The sequence below is a fragment of the Pseudophryne corroboree genome, chromosome 9 (assembly GCF_028390025.1).
Source record: "Pseudophryne corroboree isolate aPseCor3 chromosome 9, aPseCor3.hap2, whole genome shotgun sequence".
Taxonomy (NCBI): domain Eukaryota; kingdom Metazoa; phylum Chordata; class Amphibia; order Anura; family Myobatrachidae; genus Pseudophryne; species Pseudophryne corroboree.
In genome coordinates this window covers 439,991,789-440,016,190 of record NC_086452.1, presented here as the reverse complement: position 1 = coordinate 440,016,190, position 24,402 = coordinate 439,991,789, and the positions used below count along the sequence as shown (strand labels likewise).

Sequence of the window (24,402 nt, the reverse complement as noted above, 5' to 3'; positions counted from 1 at the left end):
AAACATTGTTATTATTATTTATTGAAATAATAAAGCACTTTTTACATTGATTTTCTTCTGATATCACCATCCAGAAGACGTATTCCAGCGGGATAGGTGTACGCCACAATCCTAGTTAACTAGAGGAACCCAGCAAACCATACCTCTGGCAGAAGTTACCGCGTAGATCTATGGGGCAAAACTAGACGAAGACTTATCTCTGGTGAAAACGGGTGACCTCAATCATTCAATTCAGAAGCCAAATCCTTCTCCTAAGTAGGAGGTCTGCAAATTTACATAAAACTGATATCCAGACAAGGGCAGTCATCAGGGGGGGACCGATGTCTCGGGCCCTTACAGAGATGGGGGCCCACCTCTGGCTCCTACCGCCAATACCAGGAGAGCTGCACCAGGCTGTGAAATAACAGCGGGCTGATACACGGGAAGGACTTCTTAAAACAAGCTTTCCCTGCATAACAGCTCTCTGTGAACCGTTCCTATAGGTCCGCAACAATGTATGACATCACATAGGGGTGGAGCAGTACTGCAGAGTTTTATTTTTTATTTTTTTTGGGGGGTCGGTAGCATGTCTATTTTGTCGGTCCCGGGCCCCACAATTTGTGATGGCAGCCCTGTACCATGACCTAGGCAGTATGGTATGGTACCTAGTGTAAGCCCCTACATACAGTATGCAAATTCAGTGGCTACTATGTGACATAAAGACTTGGGTAAATTTGCTAAAGCTTCTAAAATTTGAATTGTGGCGATGTTTCCCATAGCAACCAATCACATTCCATCTATAATTTTCTCAGCAGGGAAATGATAGACAGAATGTGATTGGTTGCTAAGGACAACATCACCACTTTTCAATTTTAGAAGCTTTAGTAAATTTACCCCAAAGAGTAACTGACCTCTCCTTCGGTGGAAGGCTCGATATCTGAATATCGCTGATCACAAATGATGTCATCAATGTTCTGGAGAGCATGGACTGGAACCCCGGGAAACATTTTGGTGCAGTTGTAGGAGAAGTAGCGATACACCTTCCAGGTGCGACCAAAATCTGCAGACCGCTCTATCAGCATAGCAGCAGGCCGGAACGTCTAGGGAGGAGGAGGAAATAACAGTTACATATGGTTTGCCGTCTGTCTCCATCTTTGAAAAATAGAATTTGGTCCATCAGGGGGGTTTCTGTTTCTGGGTACTCAGAACCCCCCCCCCGCGGGCGCTACTGTATGGGGCTCTACAAGGAGTCTAGGTCCCGGGAAGTTCAAGCATTGTAAGATTTAAATACCGGTGAGATTCTAGAACACGTGATACATATGAGCTCAGTTTTACATAGGGTTTTTGTAACAACAAGATCTTCCTGCACTGCTTTATTTTAGCCTGACATTGGCTGCAAGTTATCTTAGATCCTCCCAAATGCAGGAGTGGATGGAGCTGAAATAATCTGTGCTGCTGTTAAGATTCTAATGCACTAATTGGTTGTTATAAATCCACTCAGTCCCCAGTAAAACCACCACTCTGCAAACACAGTTTTGGACTTGATGTGCATCTTAATTTATGCAAGTGTTCCCAAATTTCCGCTACATAGGTCAAGGGGTCAAAGTAATGTGAAAAAGCAAACGTTTAGTATGGCGTAGCCCCAACTAGTGGCAACTAGCAATAACAAAGCAAAATCACTGGGCTTCCCTTTCACTGACCAGCCAATCACAATTATTATACAATGCTGGCTGTTTGTGACTGGATTGCTAGGAAGAACCACATTAGGAACAATCCAAGTTCAGGACATATTCTCTAGAGTAAACAAAAAGGGTTCAAAGTAATACTTATCATAATACTTGATTGTGAAGACCTTCAAACAAATTTAAGTTTTTATAAACTAAGAAAACATGTCAATGACATATACAGGCCCATTAATGCATACAGTATATAGGAATGATGCACTGTATATAACTAAATCATGTTTCATATGTATATGTGCAGACCATTATCCCATGTTAGTCGAAGTAATGTCTTATCTCTGCTATGTCATTACATGGAAGGATGCATGAGTGTGGTTCTCCCATTCAAGGGGTCAATTCAATTAGCCGGGAGCCTGCAATGTGCCGACATATGAGTGCACTTACTTGCAGTGTGAGTCAGCTCGTGGCTGGTTGAATTGACTCCTGTTTTATTTCTGTTTTATTTTATGAAACTTTTGCATTAATATTATGTATATATTTGTTGTAGCTATTTTCATTTGATAAAATCTGACTTTTGGCATATTAAAAATATTTCAAACGTCAGAACTTTTTTAAAGTTTATTTAAATGAAACGGGTGGTACTTAAGTGATGAGAGGCTTGATACACTTCCACTCTCTCCAATGAGGATCAGTATAAAATACCTACAATCAAAATCCCGACAAGGTCAAAATCCCGACAAGGTCAAAATACGACATTTAAAATGTCAACAGGCCAAAAAGTCGCCACAAGTTTTTCATGGGTTTTTGGTGTGTATGTCAACATAGGTTGACATAGACACTGTATAAGTGTACCGCGTCCCCACGCATGGCTCGCTGCCCTCGGCACACTATTATATTCCTCTCCAGGTCCATGGGGATGGTAAAGTGTGAACAAGTCAGTTTCAATAAAAAAAATCATGAAAAACTCATGTCGACTTTTTGACCTGTCGACATTTTAAATGACAGTATTTTGAACTTGTCGGTAATTAAAATGTCGTCATGTCGGGATTTTGACCTTGTCAGGATTTTGATTGTAGGTAAATTGACTACGGGGGTCATTGTGACCTGAACGCTCTCTGCAGTTCTTCACAGCGCAGCATTCAGGTCAGAACTGCACATGCGCCGGCGTGCCAGATGGATCACGTTGCCTAGCAATCGCCTCTGCCTGATTGACAGGCAAAGGTGGTTGCTGGGCGGGAGGGGACGGCACGGCGGCATTTGGCCGCCGCTTTCGGGGCGCGGTCCGGCCAACGCAGGCCGGCCGGACCCTGCGGGGGTGGCCGCAGCAGCTGCGTGACGTTACACGCAGCCGCTGCGACCCAGGGCAGCGACGAGTAACTCCCAGCCAGCTGCAGGAGCTGTGCTGGCCGGAAGTTACTCCACAAGTACAAAAAGCATCGCCGCTGTGCAATGCTTTCGTACTTGTGCGGGGGAACCGGCCTGACATGTGGGGTAGACTAGCCCTGTGCTGGGCGTCCCCCCGCATGCCAGTGTCAGTGACCAGGTCGGAATGATCCCCCCCATCCCCTCCAATGGTGCCCTAGGCGTTAGGCAGACCTGTGACTGACCACAAATACCTGACATTGCATTACCTTAAACGTCATAATAAGATGAGTAAAATGGAATTCCGCTTCTAGATCCAGCCGTACACTCACTGTCTCCACACCTTGGGACACGGATACAGAATAATTAGCCAGACTTACGCAATACAACCTCAAGCACAGCTGTTATTTATAATGTGTTCATTTATTACAAACCAAATGCTCTGCAGACAATGACATGCTGATTTGTGGATTCATACACAACTACAAGACCAATGATGTCACTGCAAACTAACTGGCATACGGGTCTGGGACTCAGGGTGACACCAATTAGGTCAATACCACTTAGGTCGACACCAATTGGTCAACACACCTTAGGTCGACACCATAAATAGGTCGACATGGACAAGGTTGACATGGAAAAAGGTTGATACGAGTTTTTATATGTTTTTTTTTGGTGTTGTTTTCTCCGTAATGTGACCGGGAACCCCAGTTAGTGCACCGTGTCCCCTCGCTTCGCTCGCCATGTTTCGGGCAAGGTGCATCGCTCCGCTGCCACTGCACTCGGCACAGGTTACCGTTCCCAATTGTAGTCCACGTGGATCGTAAAGTATGAAAAAGTTAAAAAAAATTAAAAAAAAAAGATAAAAATTCATGTTGACCTTTTTCCATGTCAACCTATTTGACCTATTCATGTTGACCTATTTTCCATGTCACCTAAGTGGTGTTGACCTAATTGGTGTCGACCTGGAATCCGGATACCCTGGCATACAGTGTTAGCTTTCTGTCCTGTACTGTCTCAATAAAGTTATATCCCAGGACATGAGATGAGGCTCCATCGTTAGGGAATGGACTTGTGGGGTAATTCTTACCCGTCCGCACGCAGCAGTTCTTCGCTGCGGTGTGAACGGGTCAGAACTGCGCATGCGCGGTGTGCACATTGCGTACGTGTGTCTTTACCCGGCGACGGACGTCGCCAGACCACGGAGAGCCCAGCGCAAAAAAAAAGACGCAGTGCTGGACGGAAGAAGATTGACAGGCGGGAGGCGTTCCGGGGTGGATACTCACAGTTGGAGGCCGTTTTCGGGGAGTGGTAAGAAGAACGCAGGTGTGTCCAGGCGAACGGAGGGTGGATGTCTGATGTCAGGACCAGGACTTTCATCGCTGGATCCGTCGCACAGGGTAAGTAACTGCAGGGCTGGTCTTGTTTTGCAGGAAACGTTTTTAGCATAGCGAGTCTGCACAAGCGATCGCAGCCTTGCTATGCTAAAATACATTCCCCCATAGGCGGAGTCTAGTCGATCGCACCAACAGCAAAAAGTTGCTGGCTGCGATCAACTCGGAATGACCCCCTTGGTACTTTCCCCTTTACTTTGTAATACTTGATAAACAAACATTCTGATTTCTATTTTAGCTGTTTTTCAACTTCTTTAATCCCACCGGAGACCGACACAATACAATTTTGGCTAAATATTCTCAAATAGAAAAAGACGTCAAGACCACATAATTCAGCGGAAGCGCCTGAGCTGAGTAAAATGCCATCTCTCTTGTCCAGGGTCCATTCTATATTTGTGAATTGCCCAAGCGACTGACAAGACGTGTATAGACGTGGCTATAAGCCAGGGGACAGCTAGCCGCCTGCTCAGCGTGAGCCATTCATCCATCTGTCCCTTTTGTGTTTGTTGTGCTTCTGTGCTGGCTACTGTTTAACTAGTAAATATGTAAATACATGCAAATGAGGATTTAATAGGGAGATTTAGTGCAATTAATGGCGATTCCCAACAATAATAAAAGTAAGTAAGTGCTGTCTGTGTCACTGCGGCTGGTTACAGGAGGGGGAATGGAAAGTGTAGAGAGTTTATTATCAACCTTTGTTTGCCAGCTGTTATGGGACTACAAGTTCCAGTATACCCTGCCTGACTTGTAGTTCCATAATAGCCATATAGAGTATTCAAAATAATTGACTTTATTACCTCTGGGAACAACAGATAGCTCAAAGGGCTCACCAGCAAATTTAGGTGTATACTGGTTCAAAAAACAAAAAAGAGAGCAGCTTACACTGTTTTTACCCAAGAGACCCTTCATAATAAGAACTTACAGTCGACTGTACAAAAAAAATAATAATAAAAATATAATTAATATTATTCTATTTATTTATTTTCCAAGTTATAGAAGAGCTAGGGGGCAGGAGTAAGGTGCTGATGTGAAAGGCGGGCTGTGCTACGATCTAGGGCTGGTCAAAGATGGCTGTTGTTTTTATTTTGCCATCGATGTAAGAGCCCCCATGGTTCCCCACCATCTATGTCACAGTGCCCCACAATGGTATTTTTCTTACCTACTGGAGCTGTGACACGGAGTCTAGCTCTGCCCCTGATGCAACCAATATATCCCTACCCCCACCATTGATCGATCGGTCCGCTACAACATGAGTAATTGAGCAGGGCCGGCCATTACTGGGTGACACTATCAATGGTTCACAGACAATTTTTTTTCTTTTATTCATATCGTTGATATTAACTACCAATATTGCCATCAATGGAGAACATCGATGGTTAACCCACAGACGGCCATCCCTACTATGAACCAAGATTATAAGCTTTAAAAATCATACACAACTGTCATAGTAGGGAGAGAGAAAAAATCTGCAATGGTCACAGAAAGAGCCCTGGGGTGATTGCTGGATCAAGTGGTCGGGGAGACCACCACTGTTTCAGGAAGAGTTGTCAGGTACGATTAGTGGGCACATTTGCTGGTCAGATTCTGTAATAATCTATGAACACTGGACGAAGGATAAAATCAATGTCTGATACCGCAGCTGCCCGACTATGAGTCCGATTTCATGACTGCTATGTTTTCCAGGGAATACACACAAAGGAAGGTATATAGTATTGTTGGCCATACACAACTGGCCTGATAGTGGCGGATGTGCAGTTCCAAAACCGACCACAAGGCCTGGTAAGGACCTACCTGAAACTGATAAGATCTTTCTTTATCTGACATTTCAAAGATAAAAGTCAAAACATGATTGCTATTTTCCTAATGTGTGTGGTCACCTCCCAACCACATTCCCAGACCTTAACATGTTTTGGAGCCAATTAGTCTGGAGACTGAGGCCCTGGTCCTCAGTTGTATTTTTATCACACTGTGCATGTGCCGTAGGCTGCATAAGGATGTCTGCGAGTTGTACGCATCTGAGTCTTTTCGCTGTAACCGCCGAATGGGTGTTTATAGACAGCAACTGGGTGGCAACTGGATGTATGCACACAACAGAACCTTTCTTCAGGGTGTGTCATGAGCATGTACAGTAGCCGGGGTCATGTGTAAGCCAAGATGACGCCAAATTCAGTCTTGCCTCCTGCGCCTAGCATGGGGTATGTTAAAGTGCTGAAGATAGTAATGCCAGCTGCTCCCCAGGACAGTGTAGTGTGGCTGTGTTCACACTGATGCGTACAAATCAGAATATGGGCGTATAGTCGCATTAGCGTCCCCATTACATTCTATTATCAGACTCTACAGCTCGATTTAAAGCGCAACGGAATTTGCTGCGCTATATAAGAAACTGTTAATAATAATAAATTGTTGCGTTTGGATTGCGTATGACTCAGGCCCTAAATATTCAGTCCTCATCCAAGTTGGCCACCAATTTATATCAGTAAGTCTTTTGCTGGGAGCTCGTGATCAGTTTATGGCACATTAACCAGCCTCTCTCTGCCATCGGAGGTGTAGTATAGAAGACAAATACTTAGATGTAGCCAATGGAGAAGAAGAAGAAGAGGAGGAGGAAGAAGAAGATGAACAAAAAGAAGAAAAAGAAAAAAAAAGAAGAAAAAGAAAAAGAAGAAGAAGAAGAAGAAGAAGAAGAGGAAGAGGAAGAAGAAGAAGAAGAAGAAGAAGAAGAAGAAATAACTGGAAAAAAAATCAGGTGTAGCATTAATGGGTTTTATACAATGTGTATGTACATTCAGCAATAAGATGAATTACCCCAATCATTCTTCATTATACATGATCATTATCTGCCATTTACCCCTCACCATTCTCTGACTGCCACCATGTTTTTTCTCCATCCGGTGCGGTCAGGTCAATGACATTTTGAATTCTGTGACTTCCCTTTACGTAGGGGACACGTGAGTCACAGATAAAACATTTCTCTGACTCCTGTAATGCAAAATGAATCATCATAATAAGAATCACCATCATCAAAAACAAAAATTTTCTTCAAAAGTGTTTATATGCTTTAATGTTTACATTTAGAAACGAAATTGAACAGTAACGTCCAGCTGTGGTCAGCAATGTGTGATGTAACGGTGGCAGGCAGGTGATGTCGTGTAACGAGTCTGAATGACATGCCACCTCAGGTGCTAGGGCTATGGGGCACGATAGGGAACACTGGGGCGTCAGGGGAGGTAACCGACTGATGGCTGCTTTCATTTCAGGTTATGGGTTGGGGAATGAAATTCAGCTTTGCAAGTGTGAGATTACCTGGGAACATGTCCAAATCAAGGAACTGTCACAGGTAAGAAAAGTCGGGCGTATCATTACACTGGGACCTAGCTAGACGCTGCCAGGAAACGTAACTCTTTCACTGCCATTTTCACTGCATGTGAAATATACCATCATTATTATTATTATTGCAGCCGCAATACTAAATCTAGAAATAAATAGCCACCATAAATAACGCAGAATATCCTAATACATACTGGACTCCAAGGACCTGGCATCGTTCTTACGTTCCCCAGGTAACGGCAGCAGCGACAGAGCCGCATTGTTAGGATGGGAATGTGTGCCGGAGACTCAGATAACGGCTTGGCCGGGTTCCTCCTCTCTAGCTTGGCATTTCTCTTATCTCACCGATTAGACCTGACCGAGAATGTGTCTCCAAGGACAAGACTATAATAAGGTCAGTGTGCTTGTGCTGAGATAGCGGCTGAAGCCTTGAGAAGGAAACAATGGGACCGATTCAGAGGTGGACGCAGTTGCAGCTAACATTGCGTTATGTCCTGATTCGCGGCTGCGGTAATATGCAAATGCTGGTGTCAGCTTTCAATTTGTGTACATGCATGCGCCAGAATATGCAAGTCCTGAGACGCCCACTTTCAGCGCCCACGGTCGGTGTAATTCTGCTGGTGGTTCTAAACACTTCACCATCGGCGTCTCATCACTCTCACCATGGACACTTGCAGTAGCCTATGGCAGGTTCTGTGTCTACTTATGAACTCCGGCTAAACATGTCCTCTGCGGCTGCAGTACTGAAATTAGGCCCATAGTTAGTTACTTGCTTCTTTTGCTTTACCTACAACATGAATCAGGTCCATGGAAACCATGATGTAGTGTTTAGCTGGAGAATTGGCAGGACGGGAGCTTGAGGCAGAGACAGGGGTCTGATCTGATAGGGTATCTTGAATCTTCCAAACAGCAGAGGCCATGGCCCTCATTCCGAGTTGTTCGCTCGCTAGCTGCTTTTAGCAGCATTGCACACGCTAGGCCGCCGCCCTCTGGGAGTGTATCTTAGTTTAGCAGAATAGCGAACGAAAGATTAGCAGAACTGCTACTAAATAATTCCTTGCTAGTTTCTGAGTAGCTCCAGACCTACTCACAGATTGCGATCAGCTCAGTCCGTTTAGTTCCTGGTTTGACGTCACAAACACGCCCTGCGTTCGGCCAGCCACTCCCCCGTTTCTCCAGCCACTCCTGCGTTTTCTGCTGGAACGCCTGCGTTTTTTAGCACACTCCCGGAAAACGCTCAGTTACCACCCAGAAACGCCCCTTTCCTGTCAATCACTCACCGATCAGCAGTGCGACTGAAAAGTGCAGCACGATCAACAGCAAAACTGCTAAGTTTTTAGTTAAATAACTAAGCACATGCGCCCTGCGTACCATGCGCATGCGCATTTAGCAACAAATCGCAGCATAGCGAAAATCGGCAACGAGCGAACAACTCGGAATGACCACCCATGGACCTGGACTTCTGCTGTCCTACTAGTTGCAAGAGAGTGGTTTATAATTAAGGAGGGATGTATCAAGCCTTCCGAAGAGTGGAGACATGGGGAAGTTGCCCATAGCAACCAAACAGTTTCTTCCTATCAGGTTATAGAATGTACTTGATAAAGGTTAGCTAGATACGGATTGGTTGCTATGAGCAACTTGTCCATTCTTTAGAAGGTTTGATACATTCCCCACTAAATATTATGATGAAGATGCCTACTTACATATATAACCCGTTACAATTAATGCCCGCCGTGCCTATAAAACGTCTGTGATGATATTATCATACCGAGAGGTGACTGACGATGCAGTAGTCCTGACTGGTCTCCATCCCGCAGGTGGATGTGGCACTGAGGCTATGGGAACGTCCAATGAGGAGATTTCCTGTAGCTGGGTAACATCCTCCATCTGTACATCCATGGTGGATCAGGTCCGGTTCTTCAGCAACAAACCCTGAAACTGAGAGAAGATACAAAAGTATTTATTAACAGTTATGTATATGGGCCCTCATTCCGAGTTGTTCGCTCGCTAGCTGCTTTTAGCAGCTTTGCACACGCTAAGCCGCCGCCTACTGGGAGTGAATCTTAGTATAGTAAAATTGCGAACGAAAGATTAGCAGAATTGCGAATAGACACTTCTTAGCAGTTTCTGAGTAGCTCCAGACTTACTCGGCAACTGCGATCAGTTCAGTCAGTTTCGTTCCTGGTTTGACGTCACAAACACACCCAGCGTTCGCCCAGACACTCCCCCGTTTCTCCAGCCACTCCCGCGTTTTTCCCAGAAACGGCAGCGTTTTTTCACACACTCCCATAAAATGGCCAGTTTCCGCCCAGAAACACCCACTTCCTGTCAATCACATTACGATCACCAGAACGAAGAAAAAACCTCGTAATGGCGTGAGTAAAATTCCTAACTGCATAGCAAATTTACTTGGCGCAGTCGCAGTGCGAACATTGCGCATGCGCAATTAGTGGAAAATCGCTGCGATGCGAAGAAAATTACCGAGCGAACAACTCGGAATGACCACCATAGTGCACACGTATACCGCAGCAGCGCTTTACAGAGAATATTTCAGTCATTCACACCAGTCCCTGCCCCAGCGGAGCTTACACTCTATGGTGGTCATTACGAGTTGTTCGCTAGCTGCATTCGTTCGCTGTGCAGCGATGAGGCAAAAAAACGGCATATGCGCATGTGCGGCGTACTATTACAACGAACGATGTAGTTTCACACAAGGTCTAGCGATGCTTTTCAGTCGCACAGGCAGCCGCAGAGTGATTGACAGGAAGAAGGCATTCCTGGGTGTCAACTGACTTTTTTCAGGGAGTGTTCGGAAAAACGCAGGCGTGGCTGGGCGAACGCAGGGCGTGTTCGTGACGTCAAATCAGGAACTGAATGGTCTGAAGTGATCGCAAGCGCTGAGTAGGTCTGGAGCTACACTGAAACTGCACAATTTTTTTTTTTGTAGCCGCTCTGCGATCCCTTCGTTCGCACTTCTGCTGAGCCAAAATACACTCCCAGTGCAGGTGGCATAGCGTTTGCACGGCTGCTAAAACCTGCTAGCGAGCAATCAACACGGAATGACCACCTATATTCCTTACCACATGTACACACATGCATACACACTAGGGTTCTTTGTTTTGCCAGAAGTAAATTAACCTATCACTATGTTTTTGAAGCGTGAGAGGAAACCGGAGTGCCTGGAGGAATCCAACACAAACACAGGAGAACGTACAAACTCCACATCGATTAGGCCTTGGTCAGGAATTGAACTCACAACCTCCGGGCTGTGAGAGAGTGATGCTAACTACTTCGCCAACAGTGCTGGAAGGTTAATGATGGACAGAGGCGTATCTAGGGTAGGGCGAGTGGGGCACGTGCCCTGGGCGCCTTGGCAGGCCCAGGAGTAGGGGGGCGCCGCCGGCGGCCAGGGCATCCCACTCGCCCCTGTCACGCCGAAAGCCGAAATGTGAGGGGTGGAGAGCGCACCGGCATTGTATCTGGCACTGTGGGACAATGTAACTGGCACTGTGGGGCATGTATCTGGCACTGTGGGGTATGTATCCAGCACTGTGGGGCATGTATCTGGCACTGTGGGGCATGTATCTGGCACTGTGGGGAATGTGTCTGGCACTGTGGGGCATTGTACCTGGCACTGTGGGACAATGTAACTGGCACTGTGGGGCATGTATCTGGCACTGTGGGGCATTGTATCTGGCACTGTGGGACAATGTATCTGGCACTGTGGGGCATGTATCTGGCACTGTGGGGCATGTATCTGGCACTGTGGGGCATTGTATCTGGCACTGTGGGGCAATGTAACCGGCACTGTGGGGCATGTATCCGGCACTGTGGGGCATTGTATCTGGCACTGGGGGGCAATGCAATTGGCACTGTGGGGCATGTATCCGGCACTGTGGGGTAATGTAACTGGCACTGTGGGGCATGTATCCGGCACTGTGGGGCATTGTATCTGGCACTGGGGGGGCAATGTAACTGGCACTGTGGGGCAATGTAACTGGCACTGTGGGGCATGTATCTGGCACTGTGGGGCATGTATCTGGCGCTGTGGGGCATGTGTCTGGCACTGTGGGGCATTGTATCTGGCACTGTGGGCCAATGTAACTGGCACTGTGGGGCATGTATCCGGCACTGTGGGGCATTGTATCTGGCACTGTGGGACAATGTAACTGGCACTGTGGGGCATGTATCCGGCACTGTGGGGCATGTATCTGGCACTGTGGGGCATGTATCTGGCACTGTGGGGCATGTGTCTGGCACTGTGGGGCATTGTATCTGGCACTGTGGGGCAATGTAACTGGCACTGTGGGGCATGTATCCGGCACTGTGGGGCATTGTATCTGGCACTGTGGGACAATGTAACTGGCACTGTGGGGCATGTATCTGGCACTGTGGGGTATGTATCCAGCACTGTGGGGCATGTATCTGGCACTGTGGGGCATGTGTCTGGCACTGTGGGGCATTGTATCTAGCATTGTGGGGCAATGTAACTGGCACTGTGGGGCATGTATCCGGCACTGTGGGGCAATGTATCTGGCACTGTGGGACAATGTATCTGGCACTGTGGGGCAATGTATCTGGCACTGTGGGGCAATGTATCTGGCACTGTGGGGCAATGTATCTGGCACTGTGGGGCATGTATCCGGCACTGTGGGGCATTGTATCTGGCACTGTGGGACAATGTAACTGGCACTGTGGGGCATGTATCTGGCACTGTGGGGTATGTATCCGGCACTGTGGGGCATGTATCTGGCACTGTGGGGCATGTATCTGGCACTGTGGGGAATGTGTCTGGCACTGTGGGGCATTGTATCTGGCACTGTGGGACAATGTAACTGGCACTGTGGGGCATGTATCTGGCACTGTGGGGTATGTATCCAGCACTGTGGGGCATGTATCTGGCACTGTGGGGAATGTGTCTGGCACTGTGGGGCATTGTATCTGGCACTGTGGGACAATGTAACTGGCACTGTGGGGCATGTATCTGGCACTGTGGGGTATGTATCCAGCACTGTGGGGCATGTATCTGGCACTGTGGGGCATGTATCTGGCACTGTGGGGCATGTGTCTGGCACTGTGGGGCATTGTATCTAGCACTGTGGGGCATGTATCTGGCACTGTGGGGTATGTATCCGGCACTGTGGGGCATGTATCTGGCACTGTGGGGCATGTATCTGGCACTGTGGGGAATGTGTCTGGCACTGTGGGGCATTGTATCTGGCACTGTGGGACAATGTAACTGGCACTGTGGGGCATGTATCTGGCACTGTGGGGTATGTATCCAGCACTGTGGGGCATGTATCTGGCACTGTGGGGCATGTATCTGGCACTGTGGGGCATGTGTCTGGCACTGTGGGGCATTGTATCTAGCACTGTGGGGCATGTATCCGGCACTGTGGGGCATGTATCCGGCACTGTGGGGCATTGTATCTGGCACTGTGGGACAATGTATCTGGCACTGTGGGGCAATGTATCTGGCACTGTGGGGCAATGTATCTGGCACTGTGGGGCAATGTATCTGGCACTGTGGGGCAATGTATCTGGCACTGTGGGGCATGTATCCGGCACTGTGGGGCATTGTATCTGGCACTGTGGGACAATGTAACTGGCACTGTGGGGCATGTATCTGGCACTGTGGGGTATGTATCCGGCACTGTGGGGCATGTATCTGGCACTGTGGGGCATGTATCTGGCACTGTGGGGAATGTGTCTGGCACTGTGGGGCATTGTATCTGGCACTGTGGGGCAATGTAACTGGCACTGTGGGGCATGTATCCGGCACTGTGGGGCATTGTATCTGGCACTGTGGGACAATGTAACTGGCACTGTGGGGCAATGTATCTGGCACTGTGGGGCAATGTAACTGGCACTGTGGGGCATTGTATCTGGCACTGTGGGGCATGTATCTGGCACTGTGGGGCATTGTATCTGGCACTGGGGGGCAATGCAATTGGCACTGTGGGGCATGTATCCGGCACTGTGGGGCAATGTAACTGGCACTGTGGGGCATGTATCCGGCACTGTGGGGCATTGTATCTGGCACTGGGGGGCAATGTAACTGGCACTGTGGGCCATTTTCAGTGGCCACACCCCTTCTGGAGCGTGGCCACACCCCTTCTGGTGTGTGATCACGCCCATTTTTTCGGCGCGCGCGCATGCTTCTTTTGCTATGTTTTTTTTTTCCTTGGGGGGGGGGGCGCCATTTTACATTTTGCCCTGGGCTCCAAAAACCCTAGTTACGCCTCTGATGATGGAGGATGAGTATTCAGTCAATGCTGAAAGGCAATAGCTACACAATCTGAAGTGAGAAAAGGGACCATACAGTGGGCGGGGTCAAGCTTTTGTAAATGCCGGTTCTGGACTCCCCACTAAGGGAACTATTGATCACTGGGGACCCCTGAGGTAATATAAAACCAGTTATCACAGGGCCACATGTATGTGTTATTAGGTTATTCAGGTTATTGGGTACAAAATTATTATTATTTGTTTTTAAATAGATAAACTGTAATTAAAAACAAAAGAAAAATATCTAGATGCCTATAACAGAACAGGTATCACAGTAGTACAAACATACAAATACCATCAGCGTTGGATTATTGGGGGGGGGGGGACCGTCCTGGGCACCCCCTCCCTTCAACACATTGGGGTCACCATACTGTTACGGACATGCACCCTGCATTCTCCTCCACAACGGAGACTGTGGGGGACATGTACTACGCAGTGATAAAAGTGGGGAAGTGGGCCAACCAATCAGCTGCTCTGTATACATTTTTATAGTGTGCAAATTATAAATGTTGTCAATGCTGATTGGTTACCATGTGCAACTTCTCCACTATTATCACTGTTTAGTACATGTCTCCCTATATACAGTATACCTATAGTGACCCCAAAGTCCATAATTCCACCACCACTTATTATCTACAAGTATAAAGATCCCGCAGACATAATGTAATACACTGCCAAGCTGCCGGTAAGGGGCATTGTGGCATTGGCAGTGGGGGAGGGTGTACTGGGTGGGGGATACATTTTGTTGGTGAAGGCCCACACAACCTAGTTGCCCGGGCCACCCACAAGCCTCTGGCCCTGAGTGCCATTGCAATATTATTCTTACCTCACCTGGACGACCCACCTGGATGAGTGAAGTTGATGCGATACAATAACAAGCCCTATTGTCTGTGAAAATACTTGTTTTTATTTAAAAAAGAGCTCTTCTTCCTTTGATAATTATGCGCCTTTATTCTTTGACCCTGGGGATACTGGGGCTAATTCAGCTATCCCCGAAGAAGTGTGGGAATCGCTATTTGCCGAATTCTGTACTTCTGCGGGGCGGCCAGCACAGGGCAAGGCCATCCCGCATGCTGTGTCCTGCATCCTACCCACCGCTAACATGCAAGCGTTTCACTAAACAGCGCTCGCATGTATGATAAGGGTAGCCCCCTGCATATGCAGCCTAGCTACGTAGGCAGTCGGAGGGCCAGCATCTTTTGGGTGGCAGAGGCTACGTGTGACGTCACACAGCCACTGTGGCACGCCACGCAAACGTTCCGGAGACGTTGTACAGACCGCGCTTCCCAAACGGTGTGTTGACGCCCACAAAACGGCAAATAGCGATTTCCGCACTTCTGCGCAGCTTGCTGAATTAGCCCCAAGGCCTACTATAGTATACGGTGCTGATGAAAAGATATATATGAGTTTATTTGGATATGTAACATAAACAGCTAGAATTGTTTTCCGTATTGGCAGCTGCAGAGAAATCAGAGTCACAGTAGTACGCCTCAGGAAGGAATGCGGGAGGATGCAATCATATCTATTATTACAGCCTCACGTGCAGCGTGTGGCACAGGTACAATGAGGTAGAGGCACACCTGTCTGTATTGGGAAGGGTGGTTGTAAAAGTTTATTTACCAACATTCACATAGAGGAGGGTCCTGTCTTTCCTTTATTCCTGCATAGAACCTTGAGGTGGTCAATGCACTTAGCAGATTTCTTTGAATGTTCACCCCATATAAGAACATTCAATTCAGGGTGCGAATTGCCATTGATATGGCGTGTAACCGCTGGCAACAGCAGACCGACTCGCACCCTTCATCCCGGCCGATTCACTCAAAAGTGCTCCCTACCCTGTGGGATAGCAAACACTTTTGAGCGCGATCCTCATGCCATGAAAGTGCAATAGCAGAGTGTTTGAATTCTCCTATCTTTATTTATAGTGCTGTTATATAGACAGCACAGAATGACCACGCACGCTAGAGAGCACATCATGAATGCCTCACAGCCAGCAAAGATTTATGTAATACTGATGTTAATTAACCATTTACCTCTTACACATGATGTAGAAAATATACACACAAAATAAATAATTAACTGTCAGCCAATAGGATTTCAGCTGTCATATTTCTAATGCAGCTTACAGATGAGCGCAATGCTTTCCTTTATTCACCTGTAATGAGCCGATCGGTGTACTACAGATTGGTGTCACATCAGGTCACAGTGCAATAAATGGAGCTCAGCCAGGTTAAGGCAAAGTTTCAGGTTTGCACAGATAAGGGATTCAGACTGCATTTTACATAGCCAGGAAGAAGCGTTGCAGCATGATTCCCATTACATTGTACAGATCCACCACATACTCACCTACAGTACACAGGGGATGCTAATATACTGTGTGTATAAACTCCTGCAACTCTTATCTGCCTAAATGGGGAGTTCTGATCAAAGGTGTCACTAGGGGGGTGCGGAAACTGCGGATGTCACCCTTCCAGATGGTGACGCTAAAATGCTGGCACCTCTGTAGTGACCGGGAGCCGGGTGCACTGTGACATTACTGTGTAGCACCCGGCTGCTGTCAATGAGAAGGAGCCAGCAGCGCAGGAAGAGTCTCTGATGACAGCCCACATCTCCAGGAATGCAGGACACACCTCCAGGATGATGAAAAACAGGATTTTAATACCTACCGGTAAATACTTTTCTCCTAGTCCGTAGAGGATGCTGGGGTCCACTTCAGTACCATGGGGTATAGACAGTTCCGCAGGAGCCATGGGCACTTTAAGACTTTTCAAGAGTGTGAACTGGGTCCTCCCTCTATGCCCCTCCTCCAGACCTCAGTATAGGAACTGTGCCCAGAGAGACGGACATTTAGAAGGAAGGATTTATTTTTAAATTAATGGTGAGATTCATACCAGCTCACACCTCAACCATGCCGCACAACATGGCATTCAACACAACACATGCCAACGGGCATGAACAACTTTTGCAGCAACACGCTAAAAATAACCGTAACACAACACTTGTGTAACTACAAACTAACACCTGCAGGTAAAGTACGCACTGGGTCAGGCGCCCAGCATCCTCTACGGACTAGGAGAAAAGGATTTACCAGTAGGTATTAAAATCCTGTTTTCTCATACGTCCTAGAGGATGCTGGGGTCCACTTCAGTGCCATGGGGTTATACCAAAGCTCCAGTACGGGCGGGAGAGTGCGGATGACCCTGCAGTACCGATTGACCAAACTTGAGGTCCTCATCGGCCAAGGTGTCAAACTTTGCAAACGTGTTTGCCCCTGACCAAGTAGATGCTCGACAAAGATGTAACGCCAAGACCCCCCGGGCAGCCGCCCAGGATGAGCCCACCTTTCTAGTAGAATGGGCATTTACTGACTTCGGTATCGGCAATCTTGCCGTGGAATGAGCGTGCTGAATCGTCCCTCTGATCAAGCGCAATGGTCTGCTTAGAAGCAGGACACCCAATCTTGTTGGGAGCATACAGGATAAACAGAGCGTCAGTTTTCCATATCCTAGCTGTTCTTGCGACATAAATCTTCAAAGCTCTAACCACATCAAGAGACTTAGACGCAGATAAGGTGTCAGTAGCCACTGGAACCACAATAGGCTGGTTTATATGGAAAGACGAAACCACCTTCGGAAGAAATTGTTGGCGAGTTCTCAACTCCGCCCTATCTTCATGGAAGATCAGGTAAGGACTCTTGTGAGACAAGGCCACTTTCCAAGTGAGAAACTTCAATTCTATCTCCTGCAGAGGTTCAAACCAATCTGATTGAAGGAACTGCAACACCACATTAAGGTCCCATGGTGCCACCGGAGGCACAAATGGAGGTTGGATGTGCAGCACCCCTTTCACGAAAAGTCTGAACTTCTGGAAAGGAGGCCAATTGTTTTTGAAAGAAAACTGACAAGGCCGAAATCTGAACCTTAATTGAACCCAATCTTAGGCCTACATCCACACCTGCCTTCAGAAAATGGAGAAAACATCTCAACTGAAACTCTTCCGTAGGAGCCTTCTTGGATTCACACCAAGACACATATTTTCTCCAAATACGGTGGTAATGTTTAGACGTTACTCCTTTCCTGGCCTGAACAAGAGTGGGAATGACTTCCTTGGAAATCCCCTTTCGGGCTAGGATACGGCAGTCAACAGCCATGCCATCAAACGTAGCCACAGTAAGTCTTGATACACGCACGGCCCCTGCTGCAGCAGGTCCTCGCAAGGAGGAAGAGGCCGAGGATCTTCCATGAGCAACTCCTGAAGATCTGGATACCAAGCCCTCCTTGGCCAGCCTGGGGCAATGAGGATTGCTCGAACCCTTGTTCCCACTCTCCTGGATGGAGATCGTGTCTGCTGAGGAAGTCTGCTTCCCAGTTGTCCACTCCCGGAATGAAAATTGCCGACAGAACTCTTGCATGTCTTTCTGCCCAGAGGAGTATCTTTGTCACCTCTGCCATTGCCGCTCTGCTTTTCCTTCCGCCCTGCCGGTTTATGTACGCGACTGCTGTTACATTGTCCGACTGGATCTGCACTGGCTGATCTTGTAGAAGATGCACCGCTTGTAGAAGGCCGTTGTAGATGGCTCTCAATTCCAGAACGTTTATGTGAAGACAGGATTCCTGACTTGACCATTTTCCTTGGAAACTCTTTCCCTGTGTGACTGCTCCCCAGCCTCGGAGACTTGCATCCGTGGTTACTAGGACCCAGTCCTGAATCCCGAACATTCGTCCCTCTAATCGGTGAGAACTGTGTAGCCACCACAGGAGTGAAATCCTGGCTTTGGAGGATAGGATTATCCTCTGGTGCATGTGTAGGTGGGATCCGGACCACTTGTCCAACAGATCCCACTGGAATACTCTGGCATGGAATCTCCCAAACTGTATTGCCTCGTAGGCCGCTACCATCTTTCCCAACAACTGAATGCATTGATGTATCGACACTCTCGTCGGTTTCAAAACTAATTTTAGGGATCTCCAGAGCTTTTTCTACTGGAAGAAATACCCTCTGAACTTCTGTGTCCAGTATCATCCCCAGAAAAGACAATCTTGTCATCGGTTCCAACTGCGACTTTGGAAAATTCAAAATCCAACCGTGTTGTTGGAGCACTGACAGGGAGAGTGCAATGTTCTGCACCAACCGTTCCTTGGATCTTGCTTTTATCAGGAGATCGTCCAGGTAAGGAATTATATTGACTCCTTGTTGTCGAAGGAGGACCATCATCTCTGCCATCACCTTGGTGAACACCCTCGGTGCCGTGGAAAGTCCAAACGGCAACGTCTGGAACTGGTAATGGCAATCCTGTATTACGAACCTCCGATAAGCCTGATGTGGAGGATAAATGGGAACATGTAAGTAGGCATCTTTTATGTCTACCGACACCTTGACATCTCCTTCCTCCAGACTGGAAATCACTGCCCTCAGAGATTCCATCTTGAACTTGAACCTTTTCAGGTAGAGATTCAGAGATTTTAGGTTTAGAATTGGTCTGACCGAGCCGTCCGGCTTCGAAACTACGAACAGGCTTGAATAAAAACCTCCTCCCTGCTGTCACAAGGGTACCAGGACAATGACTTGACCCTGACATAATTTCTGAATTGCAGTCTTTACTACTTCTCTGTCTGTAAGAGAAGCTGGTAAGGTCGATTTGAAAAATCGGCATGGGGGGACGTCTTGAAACTCCAGCTTGTATCCATGGGACACTATTTGCAAAACCTATGGGTCCAGGCCAGATTGAGCCCAGATCTGACTGAAAAGTTTCAGACGTGCTCCCACCCGAGCGGACTCCCGCAAGTGAGCCCCAGCGTCATGCTGCAGATTTGGCAGAAGCAGGGTTGGGCTTCTGCTCCTGTGATCCGGGAGACGCTGCAGACTTTTTTCCTCGTCCTCTGGATCTACCTGCAAAGAAGGGGTAACATTTGGCCTTTTTGTATTTGTTGGGCCGAAAGGACTGCATCTGAGAGTGATGTGCCTTTTTCGCCGGTGCAGGAGCATAAGGCAAGAATGTCGACTTACCTGCGGTAGCCGCAGAGACCAACGCATCCAGCCCATATCCAAACACGGCCTCACCTTTATACGGGAGAGCCTCCATATTTCTTTTGGAATCCGCGTCAGCATTCCACTGGCGAATCCACAACGCCCTCCGAGCTGAGACTGCCATGGTAGCGGCTTTTGAACCTAAAAGACCAATATCCTTCATGGCCTCTAGCATGTATGCAGCAGCGTCTTTTAACTTTAGGAGTATCTCGTCTCTATCTATCGTGTCAATTTCAGATGACAAGTTATCTGACCAGTTTTCGATAGCACTACTCACCCACGCACAAGCAATGGTGGGCCTGAGCAGTGTACCATTGGCCACATAAATAGATTTTAACGTAGTCTCCAACTTGCGATCTGACGGCTCTTTTAGTGAAGCCGTCCCAGGTGCAGGGAGAATCACCTTTTTCGTTAACCGTGACCAGGGCCGCCATCAAGGGGGTACCCTGTGTACAGTTGTCCGGGCCCGGCCACTCTGACAGAGTGGAGGGCCCGGGCTGCATACACAATATTCCCCCGGCGGCAGCCGCCGCTGCAGACAGTGAGTCACAGTGACTCACTGTCTACAGCAGCGGTGGCCAGCAAGCGGCTCGATCCGCTCCCAGCCACCACTGCCCGGCGCGTACGGACATCCCCGGCGCCCAGAGCCGGCCCTCGGCATAGGCAAATGCCTAGGGCAATCGGTATGCCTAGGGGCACCAGCAGCTTCTGCTGATTAAAATGATATGCTGCATGCCTATATTCTGTGTGTAGCATTTCGTATGCAGGTAAAGCCACAGTGGCACACAGTATATAGGCATGCTGCATATCATTTTAATCAGCAGAAGCTGCTTGTGCATCTTAGCCACATAGCAATGCAAATAAGATGCATTTTCATCAAAAAAGGCACCTGATGTTAGCAGAGCTGCCAGCTTACTCACCCCAGGCATCTCCTGCTGATTGGTGCATTGAGGCAAGATGTATGAGGACACATCTGTTTCCAAGCAGAGACAAAGGTCACAGTGTAAGAGGCTGTGTGAGTGCAATGTGAGGGTGGTTTGGGGCATTATGTGTGTCATGTGTATAATGCATTAATAATGTGCGACATATGTGTGTCATTATGTGTATAAGGGCATTAATAACGTGCGGCATATGTGTAAGGGATATTATGTGTATAAGGGCATTAATAAAGGTTGGCATAATGTGTAAGGTACCTTATGTTTATAAGGACATTAATAATGTGTGTCATATGTGACAGGGGCATTACCGTGTGGTATTATGTGTATAAAGGCATTACTTATGTGTTGCATTATGTGTATAAGGTGCTCTTCGGTGTGGTGTTATGTAGAGTAAGGACACTCATGTGTGGTTTGGTGTAATGTGAATAAGGGGCACTACTGTGAGGAGTAACGTTTATAAGGTAAAGTGGTACTACTGTGTGATGTAACGTAAATACACTATCACATGATAAAATATGAATAAAGTTGCACTACTGTGGCGTAATTTCAATTGGAGGTACTATTGTGTGGCCATGCCCCTTCCCAAAAGAACACGCCCCTTTTTGGGCTGTGTGCCGAATGTGCGCACTGTTCCTATTTAAAATATAGGGGGTAGGAAGATCAAAATAAGGACTGCTATGGGTGAGGGGTGACGGTGCTGTGAAAGGGGTGCAGGGTCAGAGGCGGAACTAGCGGCGGTGCTAGGGGGCACTAGACAAAATCTTGCCTAGGGCATCATATTGGTTAGGGCCGGCTCTGCCGGCGCCAGTGAAGTCCATCTTAAATTTGGCGCCTGCCCGTGAGCCAATCAGAGCTCGTGGACCGGCAGCTGAGGCTCCTGATTGGCTGCTGGACCGCGAGCTCTGATTGGCTCACGGGCCGGCGGCGAATTGAAGATAGACACCGCCGACGGAGGGGTAGGAGAGACGCATGCTGTGCTCTCCTCCCCTTGGGGCCCTTACAGCAGCAGGTAAGAAGTGGAGGGGGGAGGCACTGTGGGGGCATGTGTATCGGCACTGGGGGTAAATCTGGCACTGTGGGAGGCATGGTGGGGGCATGTGTATCGGCACTGGGGGCATATCTGGCACTGTGGGGGCATGTGTATCAGCACTGGGGGCATATCTGGCACTGTGGGAGGCACTGTGGGGGCATGTGTATCAGCACTGGGGGTAAATCTGGCACTGTGGGAGGCACAGTGGGGGCATGTGTATCGGCACTGGGGGCATATCTGACACTGTGGGAGGCACCGTGGGGGCATGTGTATCAGCACTGGGGGCATATCTGGCACTGTGGGAGGCACTGTGGGGGCATGTGTATCAGCACTGGGGGCATGTCTGGCACTGTGGGGGCATGTGTATCGGCACTGGGGGCATATCTGGCACTGTGGGAGGCACTGTGGGGGCATGTGTATCAGCACTGGCGGCATATCTGGCACTGTGGGGGCATGTGTATCTGCACTGGGGGCATTTCTGTATCTGGCACTGGGGGCATATCTGGCACTGTGGGGGCATTTCTGTATCTGGCACTGGGGGGCAATTTATATCTGGCACTCTGGGAGCATTTGTGTATCTGGCACAGTGAGGCAATGTGTATCTGGCACTGTGGGGCAATGTATATCTGGCACTCCATATGTGTATCACGCTCCCATTTTCATTGGCCACGCCCCATGTGGCATTTGGCCACACCTATTTTTTGGCGCGCGCGCCGACACCGTGCCTGTAAGACATTTTTTCTGTTTAATTTAGGGGGGGGGGGGTGGCTGCCTATTTTTTCAGTCCCGGGCCCCACAATTTCTGGTGGCAGCCCTGACCATGACAGGGCACTGTCTAAAACGGGGGGTGACTCCCACCTTTTCCTGTCCTCTGCCAGGAAAGGATAAGAAACCTGAATCCTTTTGGGAATCTGAAATTTCTTTTCAGGGTTTGCCCAAATTCCCTCAAATAGAGTATTTAGCTCATGAGAAGGAGGGAAAGTTACATTAATTTTCTTTTCTTTATAAAAATAAGCCCCAGGCCCCCCCAAGGCTTAATCCGGCCCTGGTTTCCCCTCAGACTTTTTACTACTAATATTTATACTGGTGGGGGTAGGACTGTGCCTCAGCATCTTATGCCCCTTATCTGCCAGTTTTACTAGGTTTTATGCTGCCCAGGGCGCCCCCGCGCCCTGCAGTGTCTGTGTGATGGGTAGCATGGCGCGCAGCATTCCCGCCCGCTGTGCGGTACCTTTTAGCCGTCACGATGCCTGAAGATCCTTTTCTTCTTACACTCACCTGTCTTCTGACTTCTGGCTCTTACATTTACTTTTAACACTTATATCACATTGTGTTTGTTTTATATTTATGTAGCATTTTTCACATATTTTTTACACTTATAACACTGCTCAGCTAAACTTCACATTCTAACACTCTGACACCTTACTGCTGTCCTCTTCTTTTCTTTTACATTCAGCAGCTTCTTTCATTTGCTTAACACTGATCTTTCACTCCTATCCTTTTTCTGTGTGGTGCCCTGGGGTGGTGTGGCTGGGGTAGTCTGGGGGTGCTCTGCCTCCCGGAGGTGAACCCCTATAGTGTTAGGGACCTGTCCGATGAGGTCACCGTGAAGCATGTGGGCAGGCTCATATACTGGCCAATATATGCCAAGAACCTCAAATATTATATTATGGTTATAATAATTTTAATGGTGTATGGTGCACCTGCACCCTTTGTTCCTATGTTGTAGTATTACAGTACTTAGTCCCAGCAAGGTAGCACATCCCATTATAATAGGCTAGGGTGTGCAGTCCAGGCCCCGTCTCCATATAGACTTCTGGCTCTGTAAGGGGGGTGACGGCGGGCTGTGGGAGTGAGCACATAGCCGCAGCTAGCTTCAATACCCTTCAGGAGCTAATGGTGTCCTGTCAGCCAGAAGCAGAGCCATGAAACTCTTTAGGAAGTTGGTTCCTACTTCTGCCCCCTAAGTCCCACGAAGCAGGGAGTCTGTTGCCAGCAGTCCTCCCTGAAAATAAAAAACCTAACATAAGTCTTTCAGAGAAACTCAGTAGAGCTCCCCTGGAGTGCATCCAGCCTGCCTGAGCACATTTTCTAAACAGAGGGCTGGATGAGGGGCATTGAGGGAGGAGCCAGTTCACACCCTTGAAAAGGGGGGGTGCGAGCGAAAGAAAGACCCTTGCGGGCTTGCCACGCTGCGGGTTCGGTGGTTAGCCACAGGTTCTATTCCCCTCTATGGGTGTCGAGGCAGGTTCCGCTGTGATGATTGCGGATGATGCTGTTTATTTCCTTCCTGCACATGTGCCCCATAATCAGGGCCGGTTCTGGGGCTCTGTGCGCCCCGGGCGGCAATAGAGGGTGTGGCTTTGTACAGGGGGCGT

The 24,402-nt window shown here is 48.2% G+C and overlaps 1 protein-coding gene across 2 annotated transcripts in view; it reads right to left on the bottom strand.

Moving 5' to 3' along the window:
- Window positions 1-24,402, bottom strand: part of LOC134958466 (laminin subunit beta-1-like) — a 195,008-nt gene that overhangs the window by 73,535 nt on the left and 97,071 nt on the right. For both annotated transcript variants that reach the window (XM_063941097.1, XM_063941098.1), the window contains exons 3-6: window positions 9,513-9,682; window positions 7,273-7,396; window positions 3,293-3,366; window positions 891-1,079 (exon numbers count right to left, since the gene is read on the bottom strand). In XM_063941097.1, the coding sequence (XP_063797167.1) occupies window positions 891-1,079; window positions 3,293-3,366; window positions 7,273-7,396; window positions 9,513-9,682 (557 nt within the window). The remainder of the gene's footprint in view (window positions 1-890; window positions 1,080-3,292; window positions 3,367-7,272; window positions 7,397-9,512; window positions 9,683-24,402) is intronic.